General features: G+C 34.6%; 1 protein-coding gene across 1 annotated transcript in view; it reads right to left on the bottom strand.

Annotated features, from left to right (window-relative positions):
* Positions 1–2,416: 2,416 nt before the first annotated feature.
* Positions 2,417–12,086, bottom strand: part of GFRAL (GDNF family receptor alpha like) — a gene marked incomplete at both ends in the record, with an annotated part of 48,018 nt that continues 38,348 nt past the window's right edge. The window contains 3 exons of the mRNA XM_081140615.1: positions 2,417–2,510; positions 4,850–4,922; positions 5,009–5,104. Coding sequence (XP_080996741.1) covers positions 2,417–2,510; positions 4,850–4,922; positions 5,009–5,104 — 263 coding nt within the window. The remainder of the gene's footprint in view (positions 2,511–4,849; positions 4,923–5,008; positions 5,105–12,086) is intronic.

Raw genomic sequence — 12,086 nt, 5'->3', positions numbered from 1 at the left:
TCTGAGCCAGTTTCCTAAGCAGCGCCGTGGTTCACTCATGGCATAAATCAGAAGCCTGTTCTTAATCCCTGCCCCCCCCTAGTCTTTACAACATCAGTTCTCTGCAAATATGTAATCCTAAATTCCCATCTCTTCTATTTATGAAACATTTATGTTCATTCTGTTTTCTCCTATCACTACCACTTCTCTTCAAAAGACTCCACTGTGACTCCTCCTACCATTTCTTAGCAGCATCTATCATTTTTAGAAACTGCTTTCTTTTTTGTTTTTTTGAATCTGCAAGAAGACTTTATTCAGCACTCTATCTCTGGCACCTAGTGCTGGCACATGCAGTGGCTCAATAAATAAGTGTTGAGCAAGTGAATTAATGCAGGCTTTCAATACTTATATGCTAAACATCACAGTACATTTTCAGGCGGTCTCCTTGCCATCAGTTTTCGCCATCTTCAGTCCACCGTTTACATGTCTGCCAGCATGCCTTTTCTCATTCATAAATCTGACGATGTCACTTCCTTGTTTAAAATGTTTTTTGGCACTGCACAGTGGTAGAAGTGAAGCAATCCATTCACTGAACAATTTTTATTGAACATACCCTATGTGTAAAGGAATGGAAATCAGAGATGAGCCAACAGATTCAATCAGAGTGCTTACAATTTGCTGCGAGTAACAATAAAGAAGAATAAATTGTAGGGAAGTGTAGCAATATAAGGTAGCTCTGAGCAAGAGTGCCTGAGCTCTTGGGGGGCAGGGAAGGCTGTTAGAAAGGGGCTTCCAGAGAACAGGAGAGTAAAAGATGAGAGCCGTGTCCTGCAGAGGCTCACAAGCCAGGTCTAGAGGGTCTCCACTCCTCCGCCTCATGTTTAAGGACCTTTACTGACTCAGTCCTGATGACTGTCTTATACGTTTGTTTTACATCCCATATTATTTTAATTTGGGCTCCCTGCTCCAGAGGCAGCTGTTTCAAGTTCTCTAAATGTTTCTCGCTGATTCCTGCTTTGCTGCCCCGCCTAGGAGACGAGGTTGTTTTGAAGGGAGGCCTGCTCCTTCATGCTCTGAACGCCTCTTCTCTTGTTCAATGCAAACATTTTTCTAAAAGCAACTTGGCTTCTTTCCTCAGTTTCCCAGAGAGGAGTTCATGTTTTCCCAGGCGTTAGCAAGTCTCAATTTAATGGCGGTTGTGGAGACGGTGATGCCCACGTTCTCTTCACATTAAGTTTAACTGAGAGAGTTGACAGCCACTGGAATACGGTGAACTCCTTGAGGGAGATTTATGACTCACCAATTATTCCTCCTTGTTTTATAAGATAAAGGATGACTTTTTAAATTACTCTGAGTAAACGTAGTTGAATTTAACTTCAAATTTAATTTAATGTAGATAACTTGATCCGAAGTGTAGTGAACAGCAATAGATGATACCAAACAGATATAAAATGTTTGACCTTTAATTGTAAATATGTTACTAATTATTTGTATGGGTGGGTTATTGAATATTTGTGCCTCTGTGCCAGTATAGATTTAAAAAATCTCATTTATTCTCAGCAATGGGCACAACTATGACTGCAGACAGTTCAAAAGCATATATGTATAAAAAAACTTAATAAACATCTTTTTCACAATTTTCTAATCATAACTACTCTGATGTCAAATCTAGCCAAAAGTCACAGTATGGAGGCAATATAGAAAGTAACAATTATGATATTACCTTGTTATTGCAGAAGTTCATAGTTAGCATAGGAAAAATTACATTCATAAATAGAATATATTATTATTGAAATATACACTAATTTTTCAGCCAGTGTAGTTGCTTTACAGCTTTATGATTAAGAAATAAAGACATAAAGATAAAAAGTAAAGTTCAACAATATTCAAATTTTAAAAATCCAAAGATATCACTTCCAATTTTTAAGACTAATCTTCTAACCAAGTATATTTAGGAATTTAAAGTCAATGCTAATAATTTAGCTAATGATTTGAAAATAGATAAACAAATAATAAATATACTAGATATTTATTAGCATTTTTCTTTTGGCATGTTAATGGGAATTTGTAAAAATTGACCAGAAAAAAACCCCAACAAAACCCTGCTAATGTCATATTATGATGCAACTAATTACCATTTTATGGATTCAAATTTATCATGAAATAAATCATGCAGGCTGTAACTTAGGAAAACACTTTTTGTCTTCAAGGGCAATTCTGTAATTCTGTATTAGTGTCATAAAAGATACCACTGTATATTTATACTTAAATATTTTCTTAAGAAAAAATAAATTGAACACATACCATATTATTATACCTTACATTATTATACTTAATGATACGATATCATTAAATCCTTCTTAACATTTTCTTTATTGATGATGAACAGGATGGTCTGTTGACTGGCTAGAAAGACTTGCTTGAGAGGAAGTGGTTGTTAATGATCCGAGACTCTTAATGGACCATGAGTCCTCCCTCCCGGTATTTGGATTGGTGAAGGATCTCTGGTTTGACTTGATATTCTGAAGGTCCTATATAAAAAAAAAGTAGAACTAAAAGTTAACAATATACCATTTTAAGGATTTTACAAACGTATGTGTGCTTATATTTTTGGATGAATTCTGTGCCTGGATGGGACAATTAATCAACTTCTGAATGTGAAGACCCTACAGTAGAATATTCTATGGTCTTTCTAAGAGATAGCATGCATTTAACTATGATTTCCAAGTAATCATTTTCAAAAGGAAAAGGAGTCCTTTGTTTTCTCAAGTATTTGTGTTTTAAATTATTGGTTTCTCTGCAAATTTCTTTGATGATTTAGGGCTGCTTTAATTCAGCATGAAACAAATGCAAAAGCTTTCATCTTTCCCCGAGAAAGCTGTTCAGGTGGATTAGACCTGACTACCAGGTGAGTGGCATTCAGCCTTCTTTCCTGGAGAAGGGCTTATTTATCTCCAACTGTGGGGCGACACAGGTTTGGCGGTTAGCAATGCTTTTGCTTTGCTTTATTCTTTCTTTCTGTGGTGGCTTCTACTTCTATCATTGACTTAACCCTGGGTGTGGACCTTTCAGATTACAGGTAAGGATCAATTTTAAATTATATGAAAAACAATTTGTAACTAAATGTAACATACTTAACAATATGAATGATTTGCTTTAAAATACATAGTAGAGTAAATTAAGATTTTTGTCTGTAACACTCCCATTGGCATCCAGTAAAGGGATATGCCTCTTTATGCAGGGAAGGAAAGAGGTAAGTTTACAGCTGATACACAGGAGTTTTAAATGGCCATCACCTTATTTACCTGTGGAACAACAGAACAACAGTAATCTGTAAAATCCCACGGGCCTGTGTGGCAGATATGCACTTGATACATTATATGTGAGGCTAAAAAAATAAAGATTGACAACACTGAAAATGAATTTTTTTGCTAGAAAACCATTTGTGCTTCTCTGAAACAATATGTCTTTGACGGGCTATCTAGGCAGGCCCAGGAACTGAACAGTGCTCTTGAATATTTTAAAGTAAATAAAGGAAAGTTGAATAAATTCCAAATGCTATTTTTCCCCTTGAAACTGACTAATTATTTAGCCTTTAAACCTACCTTGGAATTTAAGAAATAGCTTCTCATACAAATATGACTTTTAAGGCCTTGGAGAAAAGCAGTTTGTTTTGGTACTAGTATTGGTAAGCATCGAATTAAGTGTTTAGAGAAGTTGGATTAAACAAGCGGATATGTTTAGCTGGCATTGCTATTAAAAATAAATATTATTGAATGTCCGTAGGAAAAGCATACACTCTTCATGTGCCTGCCCCTTGGTATTGCCACATTCCTCCCCACTTCAGTCTTTCATTTTATCTGCCTGTTTTTTCAAGGATGTGAAGTCGAGGTTTCTGGAGGAGCAGTCTACAGGTGCCTGGCAGTGCTCACTCTGTCTCCCTCTGGGAGACGTCCATTGCCTCTGCTGCTCTCTCGGCCTAACCTTACTGCTACATGTATTTTGTGTTTGTATAACATATACAATGTATATGCACATATATATATATTTCTTCATTAAAATTTATGGTATTCAAATTATATACAAAGATACCCATAGATATAATGAGTTAGCAAATCAACATCACTGATTTTTAAATATGAGGTTATTTTTTTAAATTGAAGTAATCAACTGCATACCACTTTATATCTACTTGTGAATGGTAAATAAGTGGAAGATTTTTAAGCCCTAGACATTGAGAAATCTAGAGATTGCTGTGTCTCTAACCTGCCATCTCACATGCCTGCTGGGGCATTACTGCATTTGAGCCATGAAAGCAGCTTCGAAAAAGGATTTGGAAAGAGAGAATTAATGTCAGGCAGAAGTCATGTCTTTCTAATGATACCCTGTGATGCCTTCAATTACACAAGCCTTAATGATTGTATATTAAACATGAATAAAATTCATTAGCATCTAAAAAATTAGAATGAAGAGGACATCTTTAGGTAAATATAAGCTGTATAAAGTACACAGCAGGTCCATTATGTAAGCTGATTAATCCTGCAAGCGAGTTGAAGAGGGAAGGCAGCAACGTTCAATTTGGATTCTGTAAGAAAACCAAGGAAAAGATTGATAACACTTTAATTGGGGGAACAATACGTATGTGCTTGTAAAATGCAATGTAAAAAATTCCCTTATGATCACATTTCCCCTACGTATGATGACTGAGAGTAACGTTTTCATGGACCCAGCCCACATTAAAAGTTGATTTAGTAGGTCTTAACGGAGAAGCTTTCATTCTCAGGCCCTGTGTGAGCTGTGCCATTGTGAACTGTGCTTTAACAGGGCTGACTCAGCTCCAGCCCTTCCCTTCTGAACTGTATCCAGTTACCTCAGCTTGAACATAACCAAGAGAAGGATTCCACAGGTGACCGTCATGCCCATGACACCATAAATTACTTCTCCTGGAAACAAAAGATTAAAAAAAAATTACTGGATTTCTAGAGAATAAATAATAAAAAATAGTACAGAGGTTTGATTCTTAACTGACCGTTGAAGGGGGAATGAAACCCACTTAGAGTTATTTCCTTTGCATGTTTTCTTTTATGCAGCGCAATGCCTTTGACATTAGACAGAACCGAATAATCTGAAAGAAAATAATGAAAATGCGATTAAAGCCTTTAGAGTTAATGCATTATTTTTATCCCATGGGTTGTAATTTGCTTTATATTATAAGGGAGCAATTTATTTCTCTGATACTATTTTAATAAAATATAATAGATAAGGGGTACATTTTTCTTAAATTGTACCAGCTTTTTTTTCACCTTTTAATCAGATAATTTCCTTATAAAAACTTTTTTTCAAAGCATGATTAGAAAAAAGAGTACATTTCATAAGATAGTTATATATACAGACTAGGGGTGAAAAGACGGTAACTTTAGGCTGCCATTGGGATATTGAAAAAGATTCCTTGTTTACGTGAGAGATTATTTCAATGTGCTTTTAATGGTATCTCATTTCCCTAAGATCCAAGGAGAGTCCTGAAACTAATCACTCTGTTCACCTCTCTAGTCAGAATTTCAATATCCAGCTCTACTTATTCCCCCATTCTGTTTCCCTTTTTTAACCCCTTCACAGTTTCTATTATTACCTATCTTTGACTCACTTAAGGGGTCCTTTTGGCCACTCTGTGACCCTAATCTTCATGACATGTTTTGCAAAACACATTTTCACCTCACTTTGCAAAACACAAGAGGAAAAGATGCAATCCTTAAAATAAATTGATAGAGCTATTTTAGGTGACTTTTATGAATAATTTTGAAGTGAAATGACCCCTAGTTTTGAATCAACTGAACATCAGTATTGCCAAGCACACCAATAACCCAATAACCAAGTTCTTTGATGATGTTGATCCAGGTGAGTTTTGAGGCATTAAAAAACAACAACAACGCAAGATAAAGCCCTCACTTGAGGGAGGCTTTGCTGTCATCTGTTATAATTCTTCATGCATTCTGAGACCTGGAAGTCCAAGTATGAGTAGATGGTTTTTTTGCAGAAATGAGTGTATCAAGTAGCAGGACAATATGTCACATGACACCTAGTGACAGTAGGCTCAGAACAGGAGGGGAGATGAGAAAATATACCAACAGTTCCATTTAGTTCTTTCTCTACCCAGGGCTGTTGCTGTTCAGAGGCCAGCTCCTTGGAAACCAAGGTTGGAGGTCTACCTTAGGGACAATTGGTAGAAAGCCCAGGACACAGCCTATTTTAGATTAGTACCCAAATTCTCAGGATGGATCCAGGAGAAGCAGAACAATATAAGTGACAGAAAAGTAACTGAGGACTTTGTAATTAGAAAACTCATTCTCAAGGAGTATAAACTCTAATACAGTTAAGATATTTTTAGTTCAAGACTTTTTTAATCCCTAATTCACATATTGGGTTATCATGTAATATTTATAGAAGTCTGACCTGCTTAGAAATTAAAAAAATCAACCTTTTTTGAATTTAAAGTAATATAGAGCTTGTAAAAATTTTTTCACTTTTGTGGGTTTAAAATATTGTTATTCACTGTAAAGTTGAAATGGAGAAATTGAGCTATTTCAAATCATATCACTTTTATAATGGTGGTACTTTCTGGAAGAATTAATTTTATTCAAATTTTGTATACAGATTTTTAGTGAAATAAGTGATTATAATAAAATATTATATTGAAACCAATTTTGAATGTGAAGGATAAATTATGTTGCTTCTTTTTAATTCAGTGCCATTTTGTGACATTTCAGACAGATTCATGGCCTAAAGGTTAATGTATATAATGTACATTGATTATTCAAATGATGCTACAGTGTTGTTGTTTTTTTTGAAATTCTCTAAGTACATTTGGTCTAGTTTGGTATCATGATTTACCTTTGCATAAGAAAAAAGGTATTATTTTGACAAATTAGACTATCCTTTAGGTGTATAACTGCCTAAAGTAATTATTAAACATTCACCTAGCAAAGTTTAGAAAGAATCATCTCATTCACTAAATTTCACTCACATGGAACTCATTAACAAGCTTATAATAGATCAATGACAGAAATGCTAGCTAATGATCCCAGTGAAAATTTTAAAGTGTCTAGCAATCACTCCACAATCTTCAATATTGCACCCTAGGAGGGTACCGAATATCAGTTAGGGAGATTAATGTTACAGAGGGTTTCTTGGCTACTGAAGCCCATTGGAGATTCTTCCCTGGCCTTTTATAAACAGTGAGGTTTACAGTGTTTTATAACCATGAAATTAAAGTCGGCAGAGTTAATAACCAACCTCAGTCCCACACCATCTGCTATATTTATAGATAAACACTGTCAGTGACTTGTTTATCTTAACTTACTCCCAAGAGGAATTAAACACTATTCTGAACTATACTGTAAAATCCCTGTACATTTGACGGGAAATCAAGATTAATTTCAGCCGTACATTAAGAACAAATTTAAATAGTATTCTCCCCAAATGAGCTACAGAGATGTGATTATTTCTATTCTTTTCTTCCAAAATCCTTGTGCAGGAGTGGCTGATGGAGACTAAAACTCTACTTTGTACAACTTATATGAAATGGCAAGTGCAATGTAAACAATGTGGTGGATCACATATAAAATAATGACTTAAAAATAAATGTCAGAATACTTGAAGCAGAAATTAGACATATCATAAACTGCAAATTTGTAAACCTTCAATTAAAATTTTAATTAAAACATAACCTAGAAGGGTCTGCTTAGAAATATTTGATAAAATAAAAATTTTCATGGGATAATTTAAAATTATATATTGTAGCTGGTTTTTGAATTATTGTTGCATCAAGTGACATTGTTAATTTTTTTCTTTCTTTTCATGGTTAAATAAAAGAATGAATACCATGGCAATATCTTGGTGAGAATGAAAATTCAAGGATGACCTCCTTGCATATCCAAGGGTTGGTGCTATTTATTAGCCTTAATATATGAAATTTCTAATTTGGTCAATATTATCTTATCTGAAGGTACACACATTCCCAAATAGAAAATGAGTTTTGAATTATTTCATCTAATAATCAGGAGTGAAAATTTATATATCATGGACTCTTGATCATTGCTGTCTGAAAGCCCCCTTCTAAAATGGATCTCAGAAGCATTGGTATTGGAAAGAAAGAAAAATATATAAGCATCTTTAAATTTGAAAAATATGATACATTAGTATTATGATAAACCAAGATATAAGCACAAAGAATGATATAATACCATTGCTTCTAAAACGTATGTTGTAAAACTAAACCCAACTAGATCATACGGTTGCCCTAAACAATCATGATCGGCATCAGTCAGGCATGTTCATTTATTTAGTTCACAAGCTTTGAAGGAGATAAAACCATGTCTTAGGTTTGTTTTCTATACTATGGCTGAAGGCATGGAAGCACAAAGTTTCAGTTGTGCAAGATGAAGTCCTGGGGGTGGACTGGACACTGTAGCGCCTGTTGTTAGCAATACTGAACTAACTGTACCCTTAAAAACTGGCTGAGAGGGCAGATCTCATGTTCAGTGTTCTTATCACACACACACAGTAAATAAAGAGGATGGGAGGAAACTTTCGGAGGTGATAAATATGGTTGCGGTCTAGATTACGGTGACGGTTTCATTGTGCATGCTTATCTTCAAACTCATCAAGCTGCGCACATCAAGTATGTACAGCTTTCTATATGTTAACAAAAACCAAAACCCATGAATGAATAAGTATGCCCTCCCGATCATTTGTCTTGACCTTTTGACCAGAGCCAAAATGCTCAGGGTTAGTAAAGGACTGTCCAGAGGGTCCTGGCTTATGATGGTTTGCCTTAAAATGTTTTGACTTTACGAATGTGCAAAAGTGATACGTGTTTAGTAGAAACTGAACTCTGAATTTTGATCTTTTCCTGGCCCAGCAACACGCAGTATGATATGCTCCTGACCTGGGCAGTGGCAGCGAGGTTGTTTTGCCCAGTGCTCTGAGCACACTTAAGGTAGGCGGGGCTAAGCTATGATGTTTGGTAGGTTAGGTGTATTAAATGCATTTCCAATTTATGATACTTTCACTTTATGGTGGGTTTGTTGGGACATAACCCCGTCCTAAGTCTAGGAGCATCTATTGGCAAGCCTGGCAACTGCTCTTGACTCTTGGCTGAATGACAGTGTTGGTCACATGTCTAGTAGATTTGTTTGGTGATTATATATAAGCATATATATAACTGCACTAACACAATCTCCCAAATGTTCTACCTTCTCCTTAATAGTTGCTGCAAATAAAGAAATAGTCACTGAATAGCAATGGGGATGCAAATTATGCTATTTCTGATAAAACTAACACTAGATTAGATCAATAAAGTATTATGGTTTTAGAAGGAAATCATTTTAAATCTTTGAATTTAAAAAAACAACACCTGTCACCTATAGCTTTAGGCTCATACAAAACAGATCTAAAGATATTGATAGAAAGTAGGAATAGAAGAATTCCGGTTAGAGTATATATCTATAAATACACAAGTGTATCTTCATAGTAGAGTTACAAAATTGGCAGGCATTTCTTAGATTATCTAATTCAAAATTTCATTGTAATGATCCATTCTGCCTCATTCTTGACAAATAGTCATTGCCATTCCAGGAATGAGCCATTCAATAATACCTTCTACCTTTCTACTAGGACTGATGGTCAGTTCTAGTTAAAATAGAAAATATTTTTCTAGATTAGTCTTTTATGGACTGAAAATGATAAATCTCCTTTCTTGTTTGGTATCACTGCCTAGCTCTCTGGTTGCTTCATGTATGTGTGTGTTGTGGAGAGAGAGGGAGATGGAGAAGGGGGGGGGGGGTAGGAATCATACTGTAAGTATACCACATAACACAATGATTTCTAATTATAATATGAATTTTGTTTATTTTAAAATGCCAATTTTGATTCAGTAGGGCTGGGATGAAGTGGGTGATGCTGATGCTGCTGGAAAAATATATATTTGTATATATGTATATTTGTACAATTATACACTTGTACAGATATTTGTATATATGTCCATAAAATGGAAGAGAGAGATGCATGTACATACTCATATAACACACACAGTGCTTTACTTCTATATATATGGTGGTTAATGCTTTACAAGACACCTTGACAAACACTGTTTAATTTTAGAACTAGCCAAATAGGAGGAATTATTAGCTCAAGTTAATAAAGAATCTGAGACTCAGAAGAGTTGTTTTGTCCAAGATCACAGAGTTGATAAGAAGTGGAGATGTGATCCGCAGCACATTCTCCTCCTACCAATGATATATAAAATATCGCCTAGAAACCACACACAAAAAGTAAAATACGTTTAGCTTTTTTCAATGTGGCAGACAACTAGATTAGAAACTGCACTTGAAAAATAATAGGAACAGGTCGTATTTAATAGTGTTGCACAACAAGAAACACTTAATAGTGGTATCTGATTGCAAATGTTCATGATTATATATGTTTCTGTTGCTGAAATTCACAGTAGAAGAGGTGACATAAAAGCTAATTAAGCATCTGAAATGCCTCACATACACTTGCAGGATATTTCAACTTGCACACACCTCTGAAATATGTTCATCATTTTCAATGTAATCAAACAACTAAGCCACTTTAACTTTGAGATTTAACAGAAATATAAGACATGAATGCTGCACTCTTTAAGGTGGGTCATCTTACACTATGATGTCAAAATGAGCATTTTCTCCTCTTACAGATGTAGAGTTAGGACCATATGTAAATCTTTCCAGAGTATTCATCAGGCAAAGGGCAAACAAAGAATAATTCACAAAAGATCAGTGTTACTGTTTAAAAACAGACTTGGCTATATCTTTGGTTACTGTAATCTGTGTCTACATTGGTACAACCTGAGTATTAAATAAAAATAACCCCACTGTTTAAAACTGCCTATGTCTGGAATGAGTTTAATAGAAAAAAAATGTATTCCCAAAACTGAAGTCATTTTTACCTTGAATTATATTTTGCAAGCACTTGGAGAGCTGGGAATAAGATAGATGTAAGATAAAAATTGAAATATTTTACACCATATTTTATCAATTTCATAAGTTTATGTTTTCATATATGAAGGTTTTTTAACATATAGAATTTTTCCGAAAAAGCATATGTGACAATAACATTAATTGTCTAGATAGCTTTCTGATGTCTCCATTTGGAATGGAATGATTTACTATTGTCTACCCTTTTGGAAATGTGTAAGACTTTAACCTGGCTGGCTTACACAGTTTTTTCAAGGGTGATTAAAAACACCAGGGAAAGGAGAGAGAAATAAAATAAAGGGATACATTTTGGAAAGCCTTCATAGTCACTTGGAATGATAAGACACTTCAGAAACTCTCTTTCTTGTACGTAAATTTGCAAATATTCAGGAAAAAAGCTGAACATGAAAGTATGATATATGTAGTTAATTCTCCTTACAAAGCAACCTTCTTGAGAATTGACACCACATCTATCTAATTTACAGCATAATACGGCTACTGCAATGCCTTGCCCATGCAATTATCTAATGGCCGAAAAGTACATATTAACAACTTTCACACTTGAAATAGCACATCTGGAACTGTATAGTGACATACACTGTGTAATATATATTATTTACTGGCCTTTCTCATCTTTGGCATCAATGGTTGTCACATCAATTACATACTTTTCACATATTATCACCATTTCTTAAAATATAAATTCAGTGTCTCGGCAGCAATGCACATAGTTTCCCAATCCACACACACACAAAAAATGTGTTAAGAGACTATTTTTCCTGGTCATTAATTCTAAGAGTCTCGTTTGTTTACTGATGGGCAAAGAGTAAGCATCTTCATCATTGGATTAGGAGATATCTAAATGGACACAGTAAATTCAAAGTTTGTTAAAAGAGGCAAAATTTTCTAAACTGTGTCCCATAAAATACTGGTTCTATAGAATTCTTTTAAGTGTTAGACAAATAAAAGATCCCATAAGTAAATGATTTTTAAAATTCTACATTAAACAAAATAAGTTACATACATTTTCTTGCTGCAAGAGTTTTCTAGTTTCTTGTTTTGTTTAGTTTATATATTTTTTTACTCTGATAGAGG

This window comes from Miniopterus schreibersii (genome assembly GCF_964146895.1).
Source record: "Miniopterus schreibersii genome assembly, chromosome: 6".
In the NCBI taxonomy this organism is placed as follows: Eukaryota; Metazoa; Chordata; class Mammalia; order Chiroptera; family Miniopteridae; genus Miniopterus; species Miniopterus schreibersii.
Note: the sequence above shows the minus strand (reverse complement) of the source record. Positions and strands in the feature narration are given on the sequence as shown.